This window comes from Pinus tabuliformis, chromosome 7 (genome assembly GCF_031772625.1).
Source record: "Pinus tabuliformis cultivar Carrire ecotype Pingquan chromosome 7, CPIR1, whole genome shotgun sequence".
Classification (NCBI taxonomy): domain Eukaryota; kingdom Viridiplantae; phylum Streptophyta; class Pinopsida; order Pinales; family Pinaceae; genus Pinus; species Pinus tabuliformis.
Genome location: NC_142293.1, coordinates 1,783,828,388 through 1,783,848,774, shown reverse-complemented (window position 1 = coordinate 1,783,848,774; position 20,387 = coordinate 1,783,828,388). Strand labels below are relative to the sequence as shown.

At 38.5% G+C, this 20,387-nt stretch overlaps 1 protein-coding gene across 4 annotated transcripts in view; it reads right to left on the bottom strand.

Annotated features, from left to right (window-relative positions):
- Positions 1-20,387, bottom strand: part of LOC149255493 (uncharacterized) — a 152,724-nt gene that overhangs the window by 10,498 nt on the left and 121,839 nt on the right. For all 4 annotated transcript variants that reach the window (XM_089460497.1, XM_089460500.1, XM_089460498.1 and 1 more), the window contains one exon: positions 14,927-14,990. In XM_089460497.1, coding sequence (XP_089316623.1) covers positions 14,927-14,990 — 64 coding nt within the window. The remainder of the gene's footprint in view (positions 1-14,926; positions 14,991-20,387) is intronic.

The following is a 20,387-nucleotide window of genomic DNA, read 5'->3' as shown; positions in this document are numbered from 1 at the left end:
GGATCAGAGGTTGGAGTGAGGCCACTTGGAGGCAAATCATAGGTCTATCTTTCTCTGCTCATGAGCCCTAATATATCATCATCAGAGGCAAACAAGGCAGACTATCTTAGGCTAGATTTTGAATCCACTAAGGACAATATTCGGAAGCATTTTGATGAGTTATTCTCTGTGACTAAAAGGCACGTCTAGAAACATATCATTGAAGCTTTTCGGCCCTCTTTTAAAGACATCACTTAGACACTGTTACTAAAGAATATGGGCAGATCCTGGCACTATATATGAGCTCTCTGTGTGATGCATCTTCAGTCCTTGTTTAAGGCAGTCTTAGGGCCTGTCTAGTTAAAGGTGTTTTGGCACAGGTTGGCTAAGAAGGTTATATCAACAACAGATTCATTTGAGAAATTTGAAGTAAATCAGTGGCATCTTCTGGGCAGTACATTCGACTAATTCCAGTAGCAGAGTTCAGCAGACTTGAGGGCGTCTTCAAACACAACACTTGGCAGTGAGTGGCACCGTCACATCAGCAGACTTGAGGTATGAAATATGTTATGTGAATTGTTCAAATTAAGGAATTGTTGAAGTGAAGTTTGAAGGCATTAGTGACATCATCAATCAGAAGTATGTTTTGTCTATGATTTGAAAGCTATAAACCATTGAGCTATAGCAGAGGCAATTCTGAAGTTTTGAAGATTTGACTAGGAAATTGGAAGCATACATCAGTAGTATTATGAAGCGAACAAAGTTCCTTCTATAAATTAATTACTCCAAAAGACTTGGAATATGAAGATATCCATTGAGGATATAAATATTATATTAAATATATGAATAAGAATGAATAACAATATGATTTACAATGAGAACGAGAGGCTTGCTTATATATCAGGCAAGTGTCTCTTCATGGAGAGTCATGTCCTATTTAAACATGCCTTTTCAACCTAATTACTAATTAACTAATAATTATTTATGTTTATTATCATTTACATTATTTTACATTATTTATATATATTTTATTCGTAACATTGCCTTCTTCCTCAAAAAGCTTTGTCCTCAAAGCTTGTCGATGAAAAAGGCTTGATCTCTTTTTCGGCTTCAAATGACTTTCTCTCTCGGAACAATCATCTTCGTTGATACAAGCTGATATGATCTTCTAAGTGACAAACAAAATTGTCGCACTGAGAAGGGATCAGACCATCCTAGATTAATCTTCTGTGTAGTATTGTGATCACTGGAATTTTGTAACGACTTGTTAGCATAAGTCTGGATTGAGGTTACATCACTCTTCTCTGGAACATCAATTTGTTGTTTCTGGTTTGAATGGTCCTAATATGTAGCATGGTTGATTTGTCTACTTTCATGATTCGGTTCCCGATAGGGTACTTTTTTTGTTTGACTTTCCCTTATTAAGTGTGTGAAAAATTTTTGATTTACTTCAGGGGATGATGTTGTTGAGTTCGTTACCAAACCTTCACTTGGGGTGTTTATCATCTGAACTGCAACATCCAAGCGCGTCTTTTCTTCAACTTGCTTGTCTTCTTCCTGAGTTGTGACATTCACTGGATCGGTATTTGTTGTTTTGTCATCAACTTGAACTGTTACGACTATGGATTTCGATACTTCTTCTTGAGTGAATTGTTCCAACTTGTCTTTTAATGCTTTCTTATCATCCTTAAGTTTCTTAATTTGCGTCAGTAATTTTTCACTATGGTTTTTAAGTCGAGAAACTTCTTCATTTTTGTCAAAAGTGATTTTGTCAATTTCATTTTGCATATTTTGTAATATTTTTTTTCCTTTTTGAGAAATTATTTTTGAAATATCTGATATATCTTCTGGCATTACTGAATTTAGTTTCAGTGTAACATCTTGGAGTGTTATTTTCTTCTTGTAAGAAAATGTTAGAAACTTGTTCTTCTTATTTAAGATGACAGATCCTACAGTTTCCATCCAAGTTGATCCCAAAATAATGTCACCTTGATTGTTCCGTAAGGTTTGAACTGAGAATTGTGATACAAATGTATAATCTTCAATGTTTAACTATAAATTGGCTATGTCATATATCTTATTGCGAAAAATGTCTAATTTTTCAGTTATATTTGACTGCGGGATCACTAATTGGTTTGCGATTTTAGGTGTTATATAATTTGCATCTTCTGCCGGAGAAACAGAAATAATAACATCTTTTCCTGCGAGATTTCCTTTAATGTTAAATAGCGCTTTACCATCTCTAGGTAAGGTTTCTGGGAATCTTATGGCCTTCATTTTTGTATTAGACTCCGTTTGCTTCTTGAATATTTAAATACCTTTTAAATCACTTTTTTTTTAATTTAAAATATTGATATTTCTTTATACTTTCCAAAAATTTCCTAACCTTGGGAGTATAATGCCCGAATATAATATTACGTAATTTTTTTTTCAATCAATAATATTAGATTAAATAACCCTCTAATAAGTTTCTTTTATAACTTTCCCTTGGAAACTTGAATCCCCTTCTAACCTTTGAGTACTTTTAATTTAATTTTTATATACTATAAGGTGTTGATGACTCGTAAGTTAATTGAGCGACAACAGTCACAATGGTTTGTCAAGGGTTGCGATGACTTCTTAAATTTTTGTGGTGATTTTGGTTAGGCTATAGGTACCCACAATGTTGTATGCTTCTCAATAACTTAATTGATTTTATTTTTATTTATTTTTTTAAACAATGACGCGTCACTGCCTCCACAGGTTCCACGTTAAAATTAATATTGAGTATCTACTGGCAGCATATAGTTTGCAGTTGGTCGGGCTGTGGCTATTCAGCGGCAAAGGATACAAAAGGTGGTTGTTGGGTAGGTAAGGAAGATGACAAGAATTGTAGGAGATACGGTGGAAGTGGCAGTCATAGGACATCTCGATGACTGTGCAGAGGCGGATGTATGCAGGACGGGGTGCCAACTGCAACGCGAAAGACGAAGGAGAATGTGAAATGTGATTTGGTGGTAGGGTGGGCAGGTGAGAGTTAGGTTGTCGAGGAAAGCAGTAGAGGGCTCGGCGACGATGTGATGATAGGTAGTTAGGCGTTGGTGGATGGCAGAGCAGCGGTTTAGGAGCAGTGATGTTGGCACAAGCGGTTGGTGGCGGTTGTGTCTGCTTAGTTGAATGTCGAGCGCTCAGAGAGAAGGTTGGAGGCTCGAGCAAATGTCTCTGAAACTCGAAGGATGTTCGAAGCAGAGTGCAGAGGTGGTCGAGCGGATAACGCTCCAAGGCAGATGGTGGCACGATGGTTGCTGGTGAGAGTGGGTAGTATGTGTGAGGGTGGTCAGTATGTGTGAGTAGCGACAGAGTAACGACTGCGTGGGAATAGACAACAAGGTAATAGAAAGTGGCGATCGCAGCTTGTGTGACATGGATGGAACTCGACTGGAGACCGAACGTGGTGGTTGCTAGTAGACAATGACATCGACCCCAGGGAGCACCAAATTTAGACGACAAGCGAATTATATATATATCTATATATATATATAGGCACGATGGTTGCTGGTGAGAGTGGGCAGTATGTGTGAGGGTGGTCAGTATGGGTGAGTAGCGACGGAGTAACGACTGCGTGGGAATAGACAACAAGGTAATGGAAAGTGGCGATCGCAGCTTGTGTGACAGGGATGGAACTCGACTGGCGACCGAACGTGGTGGTTGCTGGCAGACAGTGACATCGACCCCAGGGAGCCCCGAATTTAGACGACAAGCGAATTATATATATATATATATATATTTATAATTTTATTTATATATATATATAATTACAAATATATATAAAATTATATATATATATATATATATATATATATATATATATATATATATATTTGTAATTTTGTTTTATATATATATATATATATATATATATATATATATATATTCTTCTTTTTTTATCATATAATTTTTTATTTTTTATTTTTTTTATTATGGCCAAGGGCTTATTGGCGACGATTGAGAAACTCCAATTTGTGTAGCGAATGCTACAGTCACGATGGCAACAAGGTTGACGACAAGTCGATGGCCAAAGGCCTAGTGAGAAGCCAAACGTGGCTCTCATACCAAATGAAGCGAACAAAGTTCCTTCTATAAATTAATTACTCCAGAAGACTTGGAATATGAAGATATCCATTGAGGATATAAATATTATATTAAATATATGAATAAGAATATGATTTACAATGAAAACGAGAGGCTTGCTTATATATCAGGCAAGTGTCTCTTCATGGAGAGTCATGTCCTATTTAGACATGCCTCTTCAACCTAATTACTAATTAACTAATAATTATTTATGCTTATTATCATTTACATTATTTTACATTATTTATATATATTTTATTCGTAACATATTAGCAGTGGTCTTCGAGAGTGAGTTTTGTCTATGATTTGAAAGCTATAAAACATTGAGCTATGGCAGAGACAATTTTGAAGTTTTCAAGATTTGACTAGGAAATTGGAAGCATACATCAGTAGTATTAGCAGTGGTCTTCAAGAGTGATTCTCAGGGAAGAACACGTGTTACATTCTAAAGCAATTCAAGGGAACATCTCTCATTTGCAAATGGATCAAGGTATGAGACAAGTCTTGTAGATTGTTCAATTTTGTGTTGAGGCAAGATGTGTGAGAAAGATTGTTAAGCAGGTCTTCAAGAAGCAATTTGATGATGATTGATATTACATCATTGCATGTTTAATATGCATCATCAGAAAGGGCTTCATTATATATCTTTATAAGTGGGTCATTGTCCCTGGCACAAGAGCCCACAAATTGGTTCTCTAGTTTTATATTTTCAAGGTGGTTAGGTGATGCAAGGTTGGAGAGTGAAGTCTCCCTCAGGTTGTAACCTAAAAATACTTCAAGGTGGCAGGGTGGTGCTAGGGCAAGTTGAAGATTGCATGATGTTAGAGCATCTTTTCAGTTGGAACTGATAAAACTAGGGCGTTGGAGTCCTTCCAATTGGAGCTAGTAAAACTAGGGTGTAAGAGCATCCTTTCAGGAGTTGGAGCTTCCTAATAAATTGAACGTTTTTCTAGAGCACTAGGAAGTTCAAGCTTCCCCTTCAGTTGGAGCTAAGAAATATTGTACTCATAAATTATATTAGAAAAGTGTTTTACGGTTTTTCTCCCAGAAGGGTTTCCACCTAAAAATCTTGTGTATTGCTCTTGTGATATGTTGACGATTTATGTTTTGATTTGATGTTAATGCTCTAAAATTTAATAATTGACTAATTGTAAGTGAAATATTGATTCACCCCCCTCTCAGTATTTCCAACCACCACCTCTTACCAACCAAAAAGGAGATGAATACTGTTGAAATTTGGTACCGGAGGACAGGTGGTTCCCTTAGGCTTTGATCTTTGGCCTAGGGAAAAGTGTCCAAAAGAATTTAATTTTTCTCCTAAAGTGACTTTATAATTTTATAAAGTTAAATCTAACTTAAAAGTGACTTTAAGTGATAAAGTTATTAAGTCTAATTTTAAAGTGACTTTTATAAAGTCAATGAAAAATTAGAAAGGAAAAGTGACTTTGGAAATAAATGACTAAGTGGGTCTTTATTAAAGTGGGGTGAATTAAAAAATAGAAAGTGAGATTTAAATGAGCATTTAATCTCAACCATTGATCTAAATCTATTTCAGCCATTGGATTTAGAGATCACCCACCCAAAAGTCACTTGGAGTTATATTAAAGGAGGAAAAGGAGGAAAAGGTCATTCATTCTTTCATGAGCAGATTGGGAGAAGGAGAGCAAGAGAGCAAGAGAGATTTCTGAGCAGGAAGGAGAAGGAGACAGCGGCTTGGCACACATTCCAAGGCAGCAGTTGAGCAGATTTGTACAGCTGATTCAGCACATAGTGAAAGGCAGATTTTTGCACAAAAATCGAGGAGCAGTTTGCTGATTTTTCTGCACACAAAACGGAGGTCGTACAGCATTTATTGCTGTCCTGTTTGCTGTAATTTCCAGATTGCTGTGAGGCACGGGAAAGGAGATAAGTTGTAAATTTGTTTGCTGATTTTTTGCTGAATAATTCTCACTGTAAAAAGACAATTTTCAGAAATAAAGAAGAGCTCTCAAACTGGTTTTCCCCAAGAGTTGTAGGGGGTTTTTCCAGGGTCAAATTGACCAAAAATATCAGTGTTTTAATGTGTTTTAATGGCTGTTTTTAATTGCTGATTTTTAATTCTGCAATTTCCAGCATTCTGAAAAATTTCCAGAATTTGTGTTTTCAGCAATATTTATTTTTTTCAGTCTGTTAAATGTATGGTTATGGGAATGGGCATTTAACTACATGGGAGAAATAAGGAGAAACTGAAAACCGGGGTGGGAAAACAGAAATTTTTACAAATACAATAATCCAAGAGGGATATCTACATGCAATATGTACAGTTCACTTAGATAAATCTCAAGGTGGGTTATGTCCAAAGATGGCCTTCTAGGTTAAGGACTTCATGACGATAAGAGATGGACTCATTATCCGACCAGCTCACACGCTTCATCATCGGATGCACACCCTTCGGATCCCCTTGTGACAATTCAAAGTTGGCTTTCGTAGACTATGGATTGAGGCAAACCACTAGATTGACCAATCAAACAAGATTTGTCAACTATGCCATCTCAAAGAGATTGACACTAATGAGCATTGTTACCACTCAAACTAGCAAGGGGTCCTAGAGAGGCACTTGCTAGGTCAAGAACAACAATAAAGCTAAAGCCCATTGTCGCCACAGTTAAAGCTTCCTACTCTTTACAGACTTTCACCGATGGGAGGAGACCCTATATATAGAGAATCACTTATAAAGGATAGATCAACTAAGATGGATGTGAAGTGATCTCAAGGACCCTTTCCTAGGGGAGGCTCAATAATGGGACTTGCTTGCTTCTTAAGCAAAGTGCAAGGCTTTCTAGGAGAAGGGGATGAGGATTCAAGGGCTAGTTTTAAGGTGTGTGAATTGTAGGAGCTTCTAAAACCATAAAATCCTTGTTGAACTTGATTTCCCAAGTGGTTTTTGAAGAGTTGACTTTGACAAGGTGTGGGACTACACGAGACCAAGTAGACCCAGGTTAGTTCAAAAGGAAGGAGTTTAGCAACCAATGATAGATTTGACCTAAACAAGGAGGAGAAAGGGATCAAAGAAGTGATTTTCACTCAAAGGTGCAAAATGATCCCTATGAGGAACTAGTCTAGGGAAACTTACGGCAAAAACCAATCTCGAGGCTAGGGCTTGGGATATCTCACAACCACACCATCGAAATTCCCTCAAATTTGGATGAGGCTTAGGAGAGACATCAGCGCAATAGAGGCCAAGAGATCAAAGTTCTTTGATGGGTGGTTTGCCGAGAAAATGATGTCATAAGAGCCCTAATGTAGCTAGACCTAGAATAAAGAAAGAGAGGTGAATAAAAATAATTCTTTAACTGATCACCTTATGGTAGACCAGTGCTTCATCCTTTGGGGAGATTAGAATCAAGAAGAATATGGAGATGGACTTCGTTTCTAGGTTAAGGAGGCTTCAAAGACAACTTCACTCGTCATTAGGGCAAAGGAGAGTGACCTTAAAGCTTTTACACTTCGTTTTGCAAGGTTAAATGGCTTGTAAAGATAAATTCAACAATAGAATTATCCCTATGAGAATTCGTTCAACATGCATGGCCCATACATAGAGATATGCTATATAGAAACATAATTCCACAATTTCGTAGTAAATGCATGCAACAACTAGCCCTAGTATAGCGAAAATCTCATCATCAATGTATGTGACAAAGTAAAAGAATAAATAGCATTAAATTTGTACTTACATGTAAGAGAATATATCCAACCACCAATAAACTTGCCAATCAAGAAGCTCCAAGATAAGAAAAGACAATCCATACATCAAAATTCATCCATGCTCCAAAATTTCATCCACCAAGAAGGAATAGCGAAAATCTCAAGAGAGATACAAGTCCAAACCAAGTGATGATGAGAAATGAACTCTCATCATTTGTATTTATACACTCCTAATGAGTTCGATTTAGCTACTTGAGCCTACATTATCCCCTAAAATAAAAATAATGTGCAAATAACTAACTTTTGGTGACAAGTCCACCAAACTAGCTCATAAACAAAATAGCAAGCCTATCAAGAGGTCGAATGATCAATAATATATGTCGTTGGGCCCTCTGAGAGGCCTGATGAAGTCCATAAGTGCCATAATAATGAATAGGACTTCCAAAAATAATGGGCAAGGGGTTGGCCCCTTGTTCTCCACATATAAACTTGTGGTGCTCCCAATGGGTGTGAGGGAACACAAGTGACCTCGAGGGTCTCCAAATAAGTCGAAGATGCTTGTAGACCATCTGTAAGGGCTCAGATGATGGTATAAATGATGCCACATCAGCATACAAGTCCTGGGTTATCTAGCAAGTGCATGATACAATTGTGGGGCTGGCTGGGCAAAGGCAAACCAGATGCATCTTCCTTGTCTAATAGGTGAATCTTGAGCAATTCCTGAACATCATCAAGAGGTCGAATGATCAATAATATATGTCGTTGGGCCCTCTGAGAGGCCTGATGAAGTCCATAAGTGCCATAATAATGAATAGGACTTCCAAAAATAATGGGCAAGGGGTTGGCCCCTTGTTCTCCACATATAAACTTGTGGTGCTCCCAATGGGTGTGAGGGAACATAAGTGACCTCGAGGGTCTCCAAATAAGTTGAAGATGCTTGTAGACCATCTGTAAGGGCTCAGATGATGGTATAAATGATGCCACATCAGCATACAAGTCCTGGGTTATCTAGCAAGTGCATGATACAATTGTGGGGCTGGCTGGGCAAAGGCAAACCAGATGCATCTGCCTTGTCTAATAGGTGAATCTTGAGCAATCCCTGAACATCTTTGGGGATGGAGTGTTGTCTACTGATGTGGTGGTCCATGGCTCTCAACACACACCTTACATGTGCCAATGTAGCCCTCTTGAGAGTTAGGACCCCGTATAGGGAGACCAAACCCAAATGGAGACAACCTACAATCCTGCATAAGATGCAATGAGTCCCCCAGCCTTCCAGTACAACAAGTCATCAAGGAAATCGAATAAAAAATCTTACAAACCATGGACAACAGGTGGGCACTTCCTAATGGCATGCCCTTCCATAGTGGACTTTGGCATGTGTTAATGTCTCCAGGCTCCAAATGGGGTTAACCAAGTATCCTATTAGGTGGTTTCTATACCTCAAAAGGGGATAGTATGTCCAAGGTACATTCTTTAAAGGGTGGTGGCATGTGATAAAGATATGAATGGAGTAGGGATGAAAAGGGGCAGCATTGGGCCACATGTTGGGGTACAAGGGTAGCTAAACAAAGGGAAGCCCATGTATAGGAGGGAAATCGTGGTACATGAGGTGCCCCAACCTTGATTTTTCCACCCTTCTTTATATGCATTTTTCCTTTTATGATTTTTCTTTAATTGACTACTTGGGGCTCAAGGGATTAGATCATGATGTGTGAGATATAGTAGTGGATACTCCCTTTAAGGTAGGGTAGTTCATTGCCCACCAGGGGTTAGGACAATCATGGGTTCTTGAATGATAAAGGAGGCTCATCTAGGTCCTGTAGGAACGAGGGTGATGGCCATGATGATGGGGTAGAGCTCATGTATTGGCTTTTGCCCACGTGCTACATGTGTTTGTCCAGGCCATCTTTCGCATTTTTCCTATTGAATGTGGCCAATTATACTTTTACATTTCTTTTCAGTTGCAGCAACCTTCAGGGCATCATTCCAAGCCCGACCCAAAGTGAGGGCAAGGGGAAGGCGAAGGCTAACCCTATGTGGACCCAATGGAGGAATGTGGTCCCAGGTGGGAGAAATGATGAATGAGGTTATAATGAGTGGAAGGGATGTAATATATATGGATGAGGGAGCAGGACCACGCAACCAAAATCAAGGTTTCCTATGTAGTAACATCCCTAAAGCCCAAGGGTCAATAAAAGATATCCCACGGGACTAGGGTCCAAGGTTAACATCCCAAAGAGGTCTAGGGGACAAGAGCACAGACCTAGCCCACTCTTTCCGCTGAATCCCCCCATTAATCCATGCCCAGAAGTGTCCATGATGAGCAAACTACAATATTCAATTACCAAATGACAAGTCATACCTTTAGGTTCGGGAGGTCCACCTTCAAACATATGATTATGATAGATGGGTGAGGGACCACATGGTTGGCTCAGGTGGCGGAGAAATGGCACAACGAGTTAGTTGGTGGCTACAAGGGGTTATTGGCTGTTAAATGAGGACCATCTTGGAGAAAAAAATTCTCCTGGGGATATCACCCACAAAATGGTGGGTAACAAGCACTTCATCCTTTATGGCCCCGTATATTATGAGATCAATGAGAGATTCCATGGTTTGTTCAAGGGAATCCAGACCCTATCCAATTTCTTTTGATGCTCCAACCAGAGTTGTCATGCCCTGGAGGCCCTCAAACTTCATGCCCACATTCTCCAACATCTTAGACCAAATCCCATTTAGCAGACTACTTCCTTCTTTACAATGCTCCCATCAACTATGGGCACAAAGAAATAAAATGATACTAGCATTACCTTTCACTCCATATCTATACAGACTCAAGGGACCATTCCCATTCCCCTTCTCTACAGGCCAGACTAGATCTCTTACCAATAACCAAACAAGATCACCTAGATATCAATGGTAGAGGGTCCAAATCTTCCCCTAACTCTTCCTCGAGTCACCATTCTATCTTGAGTTTTCTTCATTCCACCTTGAATGTTAGAAGAGAGAGATCTAATTAACCACAACATAGTACCTTGATCCTTTTCTCTATACATCCCCCTCCTATTATGGCCACTGCACATGGAGTTTAGGGTTTTCCATGTTCTACCATATAGACCTCATGTTCTCCTTCTTCTTGTTCTCTATATAGGAGACATATTGGTACTCATGTTTTTTATCAACATCATTATGCTTAACAGTCCTATTGACCTAATTTAATGGTGATGTGTTGGACATTAATATAACTATATTATCTATGGTATCATTCTGTTGTGCACATAGTTCGGGGAATTGGTTGATGGATTTGAAAAACTACACATCTTTGGCACATATATTAGAGTGTAACTACCATTGGCACAATCTCCTAGGGGACACTTGTTTTCGTTAATATTTTATTGTTGGTGGTTGTATGAGGTGGCTATGTGGTATAATCTTTTACGGAACACCTCTCTCAGTTACTCCATTGTCGCATGATCAAATATGGATATTTTAGCTACATGACATCAATTTACTTCTCTTGGTAAGTGCCCTCACCTCTTTGACTTAGCATTAATAATATATCATTTGGAGGTTGTAAAGGAGGACCTTTATGGAGGGGTGTGTGGTATATTAAGAGGACAAGTTTCTCCTTGTATAGGCTTGGAGCTTGAGGAGGGCCACACGTGGCATTTGTGCAAGTACTTAGTTGGTCTTACTTCCATTTTTGGAGCTTCTTCTTAGAGTGCGCACTTTGGAGGAGAATATTTTATTATTTCATGGACACTTGCATGTTGGAGGTTGTAACTACATTACTTCATCATTTGTTGAACTTCTCTCATGCCTCTAGATGGACCTTGGAGCACAACCTCCCATGTAAAGGATTGTTTTATTGTTTTCTCTCATGAATCTAGGAGGGCGCACTTAGTGAGGCTTTCTAGGTGGACCTTGGAGCACAAGCTCCCATGTAAAGGATTATTTTTTGTACTTTGTTGATCTAGCACCTTAGAGAGTGCATTGTATGGGCAACCTCCTTTGGAGAGAATAAAATCCACACTATCTACTTGATGTGGTCAACATGATCTAACTACTTCATTAGTTTATTATTTCTTTGACTTGTCGTCAAGTTAGTCAGCAAATATTATATTTTATTGTAAGAGAGAAGAAACTCCCTCTATATAAAGGGTTATTTCTCCATTCATTGGTGTAAAGTGTAATTGGCAACTAGAGGATTGTGGAGGTAAAGAATCAATTGGAGATGATGGTGTTGGGCTCCCTTGTGTATTGAACTTGGAGATTAATCAAGAAGAAAGGTATTGTTACTATGTAGTATGGTTATGCTATTGCTATCTATTTATTGTAAATCTGTTGTAGGAAATTATTGCTTTCATTGTAACATAAAGGCCTAGTAATAAGAACACTACTCATATAACCATAAGCAATGTCAGGAGGTTCTCCCTTATGTGCTGCCATATTTCTTTTTTTAAGTTGTAATACCTTTCTTCTATCATATATTGTTGTTTGATTGGACAATAATTCAAATAGTATAAAGCACCTTTATCTAATTAATGTATGGCAAATAAGCCCTCCAAGGTTACTTTCTGTTGAAAAATGTAACTAGGTTCGGTCTTCATAATGACGTGTAATCATGGTTTTATGTAATTGATGTAGAGAAGAAAAATAAAAATTATTTTGTAATGCTTGAGTCATGGGTTTCATGCTCAAGGAATTTTATTTTTAGTTGATGCTCCCATTGTTAGCTATTAGGTTTGGTCATCAAGTCATAAAAGTCTAATCAGTCAATGTCAAGGATTGAAGACCCATTTGGGCATATTATACATTGTAAAAAGAGAATTTGTTTGAATCATTAACCCTCCAAGACCATGTCACAAGTACCACTTAGAGTCAGCCTACAAAAGGAAATTAAGATGATTCCAGAATGGCATGTCGGCCTAGGCACAAGGTCAAGTCAGCCTATATCACATGGGCAGTCCACTATATATAGAGCAACTGGGCATTACTTGAGGCAGAATTCGGTCAAGCACCTGAAATAAGAGAAAAGGCACGAAAATCAGAAGGAGAGCAGCCATATAACCAGCGAGAAGTAGGAGAAGGAGAGTGAAGTAATTTGAGACTGTTTTTGGGTCATCTTCCTCACACGTGTCACAGAAACTATGGCTTTTGCAGTAGGGTTTCTCCAGTCCTTATAGAAGCCAAGTAAAAGGTCACCCAACCTTCAACCTTGCTAGCCAAAGTTGCAAGGGGAAGCTCTCAAGCCAAGCGAAGGAGGAACACATCATAAAGGTCCATTATCCAGCCCACACGTGTGATTTTGCAGAGATTTCAGGCAGCCGAAAATTGCAGATCTGTGCAGGAAGTCCGAAACACCAGAATAGCCGAAGTTAACAATGCTAGAAGTCAGTTTGACCAGTGTTGATTTGACGAGAAGAAGAAGCAATGAAGAAGGGTCTTGTGACTTGGTCTTGGAAAGGTTGTTGTGTCAAGAGTCTTGGTCTTGGTATTCGTCACTTAAAGTTTCTATAAGAAGAAGAATTCGTTTGGGTTTTCCTCTCAACTTGGAGAGGTTCTGACCCTAGCTGATCGCCTACATTCTGTGTCTCTGTTCTCCTTATTGTTTATGATTTGGTAGCTGTTTGATGAAGAAGAAAACCATGATAATCTAAGTCAAGAGAAGAACCTAATCTAAAGAAGTAAAAAGCATTCACAAGCAGTTATCATTATAAGACAAATCACCTAATCCTAATGCGCTAGATTTCTCAACACTTTCCACATCATAATTTCCAGCAAGCACTTTAAGGCTCAATGTATCAAATAAGTTAATTTACTTGGGTACCAAAATTAATTAATGAAGGTATCAAACTAGATCTTTCATCTTTATAGGTGGGGGATACCAAAGTGGTCTTTCTAGTATTCTACCTCATAGCCTAACTCAAAGTATTTGATAGTGTCCAATAACTCCACTTCATTTGCAATATCTCACGACTCCATTAGCCCTTGGATTGATAGGCATAGGTCCCCCATCATTTATTTCAAGTGTTTACCCTCCTTCCTTTCCTTTCTTTCCCATAACCCCTTTCCTATTTCCAATTACACCCACTATACTACAACACTTTGTTTCAAACTCTTATCAAGGCTTACCCTTCATTTTCACCTTGAACCCCCACTCCATAGCCATGAGAGTCCTACCTTCAGGGAAGGACCCCTTGAGATGGAGAAGAGCTAACCAAAAGAGAGATGAAGAGCCACTGAGGTGACAGTGGGTAGCCTTCCCATGTTGCACAGAGCTAACACCTTGTGCATGGGAATTTACACTTTGGGAGTACTAGATTTTGTTGTACTAATTCCCAAGGCACAAGGATTAACTTCAAACAAAAAAAAACAGGAATTTGAAAGCCAACAAACCCAAAACAGACAACAATGGGAAGCCAGTAGATTGAATGATTTAATTAAAGCTTACAGAGCCACAAAACTGGCATTGAAGGCATTGGAAGTCGACCTCTTGGGACAGACTGCAAATCATGGTCGCCTAGAAGTAAACAGCATAACTGCAAGGAGGAAGAGAAATCGAAATAGTGCAGATATAACCTGCAAAAGGTGACACCCTAACATAGGAAGAATGAAACCAATAAAGCAGTGAATGAAGAGGAACTATTGTGGAAAGTAGCACATTGAAGAATGCCAATAAAAAACAAGACACTACTCCAGGAAAAAAGCAAACATAAGTTGCAGTCTGGATATGAAATTGAAGAGCATATCATCATGAAGAGAAACACTGATCAAACGCTGCAGAATGAGCACCGGATAAAAGTAAACACTGCAGAAGAAGGGCAGGAGAAACAATATATTTAATGAAAAAAAGGTACAGATGCATGTAGCCATCTTACGAAATCCATAATACTTAGGAAACATCAGAAAAGATAAAATAAATTTAAAAATTAAAAATTAAAATTGCCATCAAAACAGACTAATTGGTACTAGAAATGATGCTTAGGTTTTATTGCCTTGAAGATAATCATACAATGCGTGAATTCCTTGAACAACTTTTACTTTGACAAGGTTAGCAATTATCTTCAACTCATTCAAATGAAATGCTCATCAGACTTCAATGCTAACAGAAGAATAGAAATAAGACAAATGAGGCACATTGTCAACTTACCAAGGTACCCAGGAGGGTAACCAATTTCACGCATTCTATTAAGCCATGGAGGTGGATCCAACTCCTGTGCAATGGAAGATAGCAGCCAGAATTAATTTATTAAATTAAAAGAGAGAAAGAGAGAGAGAGAGAATACTGTAGAGTCCATTTAATGCATTACTATTTCTGAAAGTTTGTTTACCGGAAAAGCCTTACAATTATTGGTAAAACAAAATGGAAATAGATATGTAATCAAACTCGAAGGAATAATGATAAACATACAACATCACAGATTAAGAACAACAGAGTTTAGAATTAAATCTAAATGAATCATAATAAAGGGGCAGTAAAAGCATTATAAATTCAAAAGAAAAATATACAATTATATAATACATTGTAAAAAAACAGAATCAAGTCAAAAATTGAGTGTAAGAAATACAATCTGCACCATGTTGAGAAGTGTAACTAGGTTCGGTCTTCATAATGACATGTAATTATGATTTTATGTAATGATATGGAAAGAAGAAAAATAAAATTATTAATGACTTGCTTCATGGGTTTCATGAGCAAGAGATTTTGTTTTTGAGTCAAGACTCCCATTGAGAGTCTTTAGGAATTATTTGTCATCTAGTCATAAAATGATAGTCATTGTCATGTAATGAAGTCATGTTACACTTTGTAAAAGGTCAAACTTGTCTATGTAAAGTATCCTCCAAGACCTTGTCACTTATCCCCTTCAAGTCGGCCTACAACAATGGAAGAAACTGTTAGAACAAGTCAGCCTAACCACAAGTGACCATGTCGGCCTAAAGAACATGAGGAAAGGTGTATATATAAGCCACACTCAGCCTCACTTAGAGCAAGCAAATCGTCAAGCATTCTGTCAAAAAGTGCAAAGAAGAAGGCTACAAAGAAGTGTGAAGAAGCGAGAAAGAGGATTCTTCTGGGCAAGCGAAGGAGGTGGTTTCCTATGGGCAAGGGAATAAGGAAGTTTCTTCTGGGACAGTGAAGAGAAGTTTTTTCTGGGGCAGCGAAGTGAAGTTTCTTCTGGGGCTGCGAAGGAGGATTCTTTTGGGCAGAGAAGAAGGTTTCTTCTGGAGCAGCAATGAAGGATTCTTCTGGGTGACCGAGATAGAGATCTAGAAACTGAGTTTCTCTAGAGTAGACCAGTGAAAGCCTAGAGACTGAGATTCTCTAGAGGAAGCCGAGAAGCAGCAGTGTGAAGAATAGAGACCGAGTTTCTCTAGAAGGAGCCAAGGAGAGCAATTCGAGAACAAGAAGAAAGTCGAGGAAGGGAAGAGGCAGCACATCAAGGTTAGTGACAAGGTTCTTGGGAGGATACTAGGGTCAAGGGTCTATGTCATGGTCTTGGTACTCATCAATTGAAGATCTAGAAGAATTTTGATCGGGTTTTCCTCTCAAAAGGTGAGAGGTTTTGGCCCTAGCTGACAAGCCTACATACTGTGTCACTTGTCTTTTATTGTGCATATTGGTAATTGTCTTGATGAAAAGAACACAATAATAACATAACGAAGAAAAGACTATAAGCTAAAGAGTAAAAGTATATCACAAACAATTATCAAGCAGATAAATCTTTTAACTATTCATGCCCTAGATTTCTCAACATGGTATCAAAGCTTAGGTGTTGAAGTCAAGAAGGGGCATTCAATCAAGAAAACATCAAGCAGCGATCGTAGCAAATTCAAGGCCAACTAAGGTCAAGATCTTCAAAATCCTAGATTGAAGAAATCTACACTAGCAAGAATCTTGAAACTATCTTCAAGAAGGAAGGAAGCATAAATCATTTAAGGAAGATCATGAATCAAGCCCTCTCTTATCAAACTCTCAAGAAGCAAATCCTTTATCAACATCAAGATTAAGGAGGAAGCAAGCATCAATCTCTCAAGTCTATGACTATATCTAATAATAACAAAATGTCTTTTTGCAAGGAAAGCAATAAATTGGTTGGGGCTACAAATTTCCTTGCATGGAAGGAAAGTACAGACCTAAATCTTATTGAGAATGTGGTCATAAATCACATCAAGGGATCGATAACCCAGCCTCCAAAGGAAGATACCCAAGCACATGCTAGATTCGTGAAGGGAGAAGTGAGAGCCCAGAGGATTCTTATAGAATCTATAAAAGACTCTCCAATCCCATATGTATCAAAGTTGGAGACTGCAAAAGCTATAACTGACAAATTGGTAGAGTTGTTTTCTGTAAGTACTGCAGGAGAAGTAATCTCATTAAGGCAAAAACTATACAAACTAAAGATATCCAAGGAAGATGGAATAGTCTCATACTTTATGAGGATATCAGAAATTCGAGATCAACTACAAGAGCTAGGAGAAGTCATGTCTGATAGAGAGATGACCACAGTAGTACCGAATGCACTACCGGAAGAATGGGGTAACTTCACTTCAAGTTTATATGGGAAGAAAGAGACTACTCCATTTCAAGATCTATGGTCACTCTGTAAGATCGAAGAAACCAGACTGAAGGAAAAGGTTGATGTTGGACCAAATGAGCAGAATCAAGCATATGTTGTTATGGCAAGATGAAAAGGAAAGTTTGGTCCTCAAAAGACAAAGAAGAACATGGCTAAGGTAATAAGATGCTATGGATGTAAAGAACTTGGGCACTATAGAAGAGATTGTCCAAAACGCAATAAGGACAAGAGGGAAAGGGAAGAAGCCCATATTACTGAAGAAGTGAAATAGCCTGAGACTAAGAAGCTTAAGAATGAAGAAGTAAGAGATCTCTACTATCACTGAGATGATCTTCTTCACTAGAAGGTACTTTTCACTTGTAATTTATAAATAGAAAGCAATAAGATTGGATGCATTATATTAAAGAATAGCATCATGATAGAAGCATTTGAAGCAAGAGCTCTTGATATGGGAAGCAGAAAGGATGTCTGGAGTAAATTCTATTGATTACAAAGAATAAGGGCTCTTGGAAACCTCATTAAAATAGAAAGAAGTAGAGGTCATCATTGGTTGAGATCATCATACAATAGTCAATAAGGAAACATCTACCAAGTGAGGATATGAAAAATCCTCAAGTTTCTATGATGGCATCCTCATTAAAGGATTCACCGATCTAGAAAGGAAGCAAGAGTTTCATCAGGAATTCCAACTCGTGGGATTCAAGGATGATGGTATGATGACATAACAGGAAAGCAGGTCTAAAGGATAAAGTCCTTTCGATCAAATGAAGCTGCTACAAGTACGGATGACCGAAAGAAAAGATGAGGTGTGTATACTTACATAGTATATTATGAAAAGTCACGTCATATGGTTGCAGATAATATGGATCACTATTTCCATCTTGGCAAATATGATCAAAAATAAGAAGGGATCTCCTCCTCCAAAAGATTGCAGAAAGGCATAAGTCACACCATATGAAATAAACATAATATGTTCTCATATGAATCATGAAGAAGCTTACTACAATTGAGGAACTCTGATTGAAAGCTCCTGGGAATGAAGTGTGAAAAGAAAGTAAGAGATCGTAAAATATGCAACAAAGGTAGAAGGCATTCAACATCTGAAGTCCAAGAAGATTTGACTGGAATATCTCCCGGAAAGATATGAAAACTCTCATGGAAGTCAGAAAAAGATGGAGACCCTTGACAATGAATATCTTTGGGAAATGTGTCAATCTGCATGCAGGGTGTTGATACCTGCAGGAATATGTCATGATGAAAGACCATCACAAAGGTAATTTTGATTTAAGTGTTCATTCCTTATTTTTGAACTAATATCTGGATGGGCTTATGTAGGACTGCCAAAGGGACATCTGTCGATGACTTCCAAGAGGGCCATATTGAAGGATGTAAGATTCTTCCGAAAAGTATGGCATGAAAGCAAAATGACATGAAGCAAAGCCGGATGGAGATCTGATGGATCACTTTCTGACAAAAATGAGGGCATGACTAACTCATGGATGAAAGTGATGGATGGTTTGTGCCCTATGAAGAAGTCCCCGATAGATGAAGACTCCATGACAAAAGAAATTTATGACATCGAAGAAGAGAGTTCTTCAAGCAGCAGGTTGTTTCGCATGAGGAGCTATTGTAGGTCCCTAGTTAAGAGGGAGCCTGAAAAGAAGTTTCTTACTTGGAAGAAACTCGGACATTCCTATGCCAAGAGGGAGCTTAGCTACATTCCTTTTTGGTAGGAATGAGTACATCCCTTTATTGGAATTTGAGAGGGAGAGATAGACATGTCATTCTAGTCTTCACCTCAAAAGACATAATGGAGGATTGGGTAATCATTTGGCATTCGATACTCTTTGAGGATGAGATAGGGCACCCAATAGGAGAGTAGTCGTGGGGGATCGATATTCTTTGAGGGTTGGGGAGTCCAAGATAAGAATAGTCCTTATGGAACACACCCTGAGTACCCGGGCAGGGATGTTCCAAGAGAGAGAATGATGAGAGTGTCTATAAATCATTGGTCTCACCAGCATTGAGCTCAAATCTTGTGGAAATGAGGTGTTGTTAGTCAAGGCCTTGCTATGTAACAATGTTGGTTAATATGATGCTATACAAATGAGTTACAAATCTGAATTCTTCTCATGAGAAATTCTTCAGATTGAGAAAGTCGAAGTACCATTATGAATACCTCCCTAGTTAAGAGGGAGTGTTGAGAAGTATAACTAGGTTTGGTCTTCATAATGACATGTAATTATCATTTTCTATAATGATATGTAAAGAAGAAAAATAAAATTATTAATGATTTGCTTCATGGGTTTCCTGAGCAAGAGATTTTGATTTTGAGTCAAGACTCCCATTGAGAGTCTTTAGGAATCATTTGTCATCTAGTCATAAAATGATAGTCATTGTCATGTAATGAAGTCATGCTACACTTTATAAAAGGTCAAACTTGTCTATGTAAAGTATCCTCCAAGACCTTGTCACTTATCCTCTTCAAGTCGGCCTACAATGATGGAAGAAACTGTTAGAACAAGTCGGCCTAACCACAAGTGATCATGTCGGCCTAAAGGACATGAGGAAAGGTGTATATATACGCCACACTCAGCCTCACTTAGAGCAAGCAACTCGTCAAGCATTCGGTTAATAAGTGCAAAGAAGAAGGCTACAAAGAAGTGTGAAGAAGTGAGAAAGAGGATTCTTTTGGGCAAGCGAAGAAGGAGGTTTCCTCTGGGCAAGTGAAGAAGGAAGTTTCTTCTGGGACAACGAAGAAGGAAGTTTCTTCCGAGGCAGCGAAGAGAAGTTTCTTCTGGGGCAGCAAAGAAGGTTTCTTTTGGGGCAGCGAGGAAGGTTTCTTCTGGGGCAGCAAAGAAGGATTCTTCTCGCTGATCGAGATAGAGATCTAGAAACTAAGTTTCTCTAGAGAAGACCAGTGAAAGCCTAGAGACCGAGATTCTCTAGAAGAAGCCGAAAAGCAGCAATGTGAAGAATAGAGACCGAGTTTCTCTAGAAGGAGCCGAGGAGAGCAGTTTGAGATCAAGAAGA